Here is a 4,655-nt window from a genome sequence, read left to right on the forward strand (position 1 = left end):
AGGAGGAGAGCTAGTAACGTTAGCAGCACCGCTAACGGCTAACCAACGGAGGTTCACTTCAGTTACATTATGATGCCTTCAGGCTCTACTCAGTGAAAATTAGTACTGGCTGAAGGTATGTTTTCTTATGAATATAAAATAGATATTAGAGATGAATTATGAGCTGTTTAACTTCCAGCTTCTTACATGTGAAGATTTACTGCCTTTCTCTGGTTATTATGATTTATAAATTACATATTTTAGGGTTTTGGATCGTTGTTTGGACAAAAACACTTTTAGTTTTAAGACTTCACCTTCAGCTTTAGAAAGACGTGATGGACAATATGTTTTAGAATTTGTGTGACATTTTATAAAACACACGATTTATCGGGAAAATAATCTGCAGATTTATCGCTAATGCCGTTAGCTTCCTCCCTCCTTTGCTCCTGGACCGAAGTGGATTAATAAAAAATTGTATCGACGATATTCATGGACTGGAAATCAAAGTTTAAAGGTGCTAAATTCAAAATTAAGAGCATATGTGTGATTAAGGGATTGCCTCCACACGGCTCTCAACATGGCGACAGCTAGGAGCTAACAGAGCTAACAGAACGACTGGACGGTGGACGTTACGCGGGACATCGCAGTGAAGAGCGACGGCGACTAGCTAGCCGGCCCGGCCACGTAAACAAAGCACAGAGAAGCTCCGATTACAACACACAAACAGAGGAAGAGCGACTTCATTCTGTGCTCGGGTCAACGTTATTCCTCTACATCTACATAGACTACAGCTGTTTGCTGCTGTATTAATTCTCTGAATTCAGCACCTTTAAGTCCAGTTTTATCACGACATGTAACCACCGTCACAACTGTCTGAGTCTGGAGAGTAACGGCATTAATACATATAACCACCTGAAGCAGGGATCCATCATGCATCGTGGACATGAGAGTTATTAACAGGATGCACAATGAAACTAAACTAAAAGAGAGATCTCTACCATCAGAGGGTAGAAGGAAACGTGGGCTAATCATTAACCGTCCACTAGTGCCGCCTTGCTGAGTCACTACCAGCACTACCACTACCTTGTCACCAGCTCACACAAAAAGGATCCTCCCGTCTATAAAGCCAAGTTATAAACAACCCAAAGAGCTGCAGAGAACAAGTCAACCAGCAGCAGACTTGTGGTTTGACTTCACGAAAAGCAAAAGAAAAGGTAAAGATTTGAGGATGGATTTGAAATAATGTCTTCAAGAGAGACAAGAGAATACTCTGACTGTTCTTCTAGTCTCGCTCCGGACTCAGCTGGACTCCAGGCTTCACAGAGACTAGAGGAAATGGTCTCGTTCCCAAAACACAAACTATCCCCCCCCCTCAACGACCTGCTCCGTGGGAGCCCCGCTCTCGCTTCCGGACACTTTAAACAGTCCGGCCACCGAGAGCTTCATAATCATTTCTCTCTCTAGTCCAGAAAGAGGAAGCCAGGGAGTTAATAAAGACTTATGCTAAGCTAACTGTAACGTTACTGGACCGAGCTCTGCAGCAGAGATAACAAGAGACCAGATTATGTAGAAGAACTACTGCGGTCTCTATTCCTCTTCCAGCTTTGTTTATAATCGAGCGTGTTGTCGTAGCGTGAGGCCTCCGCAGACAGCGAGCGACATCCGAGCTTCAACAGCGTTTATACTCAATGTGTTGCTTTATTATTCTACGAAACACCAGAGGACGAACAAAGAAAATGAACTGTGGAGACTCAAAAAGACGAGTGTAACTCAGAGATATGATCATAAACAAACCTCTACAATGACGAGGAGGGATTGTAATTATCTGTAAACTCATATCTCAACTTCATAAACTACTTTATTACCTTTATAGAAACCCTGTAAAGACACAAGTCAAGTATTAAATGTGTTATAAAGAAACAAAGGTTGAATATCTTCTGAACTATTTGATTTGGCTGCAAAATATTAACTCAAATGTAGATTTGTAATACTTCCTGTTTCTAAAACATCTAATTGTCCTTCTTTGTCTTATCTCTAGACGTGTAAATTGTGTTTTTATCAGTGAACTATTCCTCCCGTGATTGAGTCATTTTCGGCGCGCCTCGTGAGTATAAACTAAGCTTCACTTTGCTGAACTAATACTGAGGAAGAAATAATCAAAAGGTGTAGAAGAAGAGAGGATCTGAGCTCCTTCTTGGTCCGGGATCGTTCTCCGCTAACGGTCTCCACACACACACATTGAGTCCATATTTACCTCTAAGGCGAGGGCGGTCTTGTCGTAGGCGTTGGGGACCCTCTTCTGAATGGCCCTGGCATAGACGGGTCCGTTCTGGAGGTTTGGTAGAGGGGTGGGCTGGGCGTACTGGCTCGGGTCTCCCAGCAGCGGAGCTCCGGACTGAGCCACCGCGGTGGAACCGTCGGAGTTCCCAATCGTCCCCACTCCTCCCGGTGGCCCCCCCGGTACACTGGGCCCCCCCGCCGCCGCCGCCGCCGAACTCGGAGACGCCGGCCGGTACTTCTCCACGTACGGCACCGGGATCATCCCGGCCCGGCCCTCAGAGTTCTGGGCATTCCACCACTGCTCCTCCGGCTTCTCCAGCACCCGGAGGACGTCGCCCTTCCTGAACGGGAGGTCCTCCTCATCGTTACCGGGGAAGTCGAAAAGCGCCCGGACGAACTCGTCCTCCAGGCCGGGCGGGGGTCCGCCGGGGCCCACCCTGATGAAGGAGGTGTGTTTGGACTTGTTGATGGGTTCTATTAGAGTGGTGGTGTCCAGGTAGTGGATCTTATAGAACTCTAGCAGAGCAGGGAGGGCCTCGAACTCCTGGTCGCCGATACGGAACCTCGGTTGGGCCAAACCTGGAAAAGACAACATGGTATAACTTCTTTCATGCTCCGTCACATCTGAATCTATTTGTGTCACCGAGCATCATGGAGGTGCTTTCCAGAACTGCCAGGAAGAGACTTTTGTTTCCTTATTTTGCATTTATTTCCTTGTTCTTTTTCTGTTCCTTCCAATAATAATAATGTGTGTTCCAGCACAGACAGGGAGGGACAACGTCCAATAGAAACGTGGCGTTATGACAGACTTTTTGAATATTTACAACTTAATAGACTCAGCTAGTAAATTAGGCTCATTTCTTAAAGAAATCAGTGCCAGTTAAAAACTCCCAGCAGCCACCATGATGCATTTTAATGACAGAGACGTGCACAAAATGCGTAAAAGTTTAACATCTAGAGAGTCTAGAACTTCGACCACACACGTGTGCCCTGTTCCTGTTATTTATTTATTAGTTTATCTGACAAGAGACAGTGCACATTAATATAAACGTTGCTGTAAATGCACCAAGAGGCTAAGAAGTGAGAATATTAATATAAGTAGTAGAAACATAAACACATGCAGAGTATGTGATTATATATATATATATATATATCAGTGAGACTCAGCTAAACAACAATAAGACACATGCAGGTAGACAGACAGGTGGCAGCAGACAGGTGGAGGACAGTGAGGTGCAGTTCTAGTGCTGTCAGAGCTGGGGTCTGTTCTCCATAGTGTTAAATAAGGGGCTCTATTGCGCATCTCTTTTTGGTGCAAGTCATGCAAGAACGGTCCCATCAGCACCTCACACCTCCTTCCAGCCGAACCCACAACCAGCTACCCCCTCCTCACCTGGACCGGATTGTCGGTTGTTGCTGATGCTGTTGATGATGTAATGCGAGACTTTGGAGTTCTCCGACACCGACAGCACGTAGTCCCCGGGGCTGGTGATGGAGTCCCGGACCAGAAACACTCCGTGCCTCTGACCCTGTAGCAGAGACACAGCCTCCTGTCTGCTCAGCCGACCCCAGTACCAGCTGCCGCGGTCCTCCGCGTTGAAAATCCCGGCCATGATTTTATGTATTTTTCTAAAAAGCCCCTCTTGAAGCCGAGGCTTTCGACCGGCGGGCCTTCAACTACATACAAAAAAAACTTTAGCGCCTTAAGAGCACGTTTAGTAACCAGGCAACACCACCCGCAGCTGTAGCCGTTTGGGACATCAAAACCAACGGACACAAGAGCCGCAACCCGGAAATAAAAAAGAGCACGCTTATGTGGTTAATGGTGGGAATTTAGCTCTAATTTATTATTATTTTTAGCCACAGAATTCCAGCTACGATCCAGCGGACCGATGACAACTAACTTCAAAAAAACTGAAATGGCGGATACGGGAAAACAAAAAAAAAAGGACCTCACTCCTCCACCGGATGTGACGTAGAAATGGTGTGCGCCACAGACGCGCTAGCTTCGAGCTAAGTCAGAAGCTGGATGTAAGACTTCCGGTTCGAGCGGCTAATGAGCACTATTATATATCGCTCATCATACAAGCTTATTAGTATTAAATAAAGTTATAATACAAATATAACATTCAGAGAAATTTCGCCTCTAACATTTGTGTCACTTAATATCAAATACTTAGACGTTTATTAACTTTTTCAAAAGTGACATATTTGGAAGCTCTTAGTTTGATGCGAAAGTCCTTTCCTGTTCGTGTTAACTCTTTTTAACTTGACTCTCGTCCTTCATGTTGGTGGTTTGTTGTGAAAAATTAAGCTTCCAGATTTATGACCAGCAGTGATGTAATCACGCTGATGACTCACGTAAACTCCACGTTTTGTTCACACAAACATTTAGG

The 4,655-nt window shown here is 45.3% G+C and overlaps 1 protein-coding gene across 1 annotated transcript in view; it reads right to left on the bottom strand.

The window, feature by feature from the left end:
- The window catches only part of crk (v-crk avian sarcoma virus CT10 oncogene homolog), an 8,191-nt gene extending 3,971 nt beyond the window's left edge, over positions 1-4,220 (bottom strand). The window contains exons 1-2 of the mRNA XM_031877801.1: positions 3,653-4,220; positions 2,234-2,838 (exon numbers count right to left, since the gene is read on the bottom strand). Of these exons, the coding sequence (XP_031733661.1) occupies positions 2,234-2,838; positions 3,653-3,872 (825 nt within the window). The 5' untranslated portion in view covers positions 3,873-4,220. The remainder of the gene's footprint in view (positions 1-2,233; positions 2,839-3,652) is intronic.
- Between the last annotated feature and the right edge of the window lie 435 nt (positions 4,221-4,655).

Source organism: Anarrhichthys ocellatus, unplaced genomic scaffold, assembly GCF_004355925.1.
Source record: "Anarrhichthys ocellatus isolate YVR2014 unplaced genomic scaffold, GSC_Weel_1.0 scaffold149, whole genome shotgun sequence".
In the NCBI taxonomy this organism is placed as follows: domain Eukaryota; kingdom Metazoa; phylum Chordata; class Actinopteri; order Perciformes; family Anarhichadidae; genus Anarrhichthys; species Anarrhichthys ocellatus.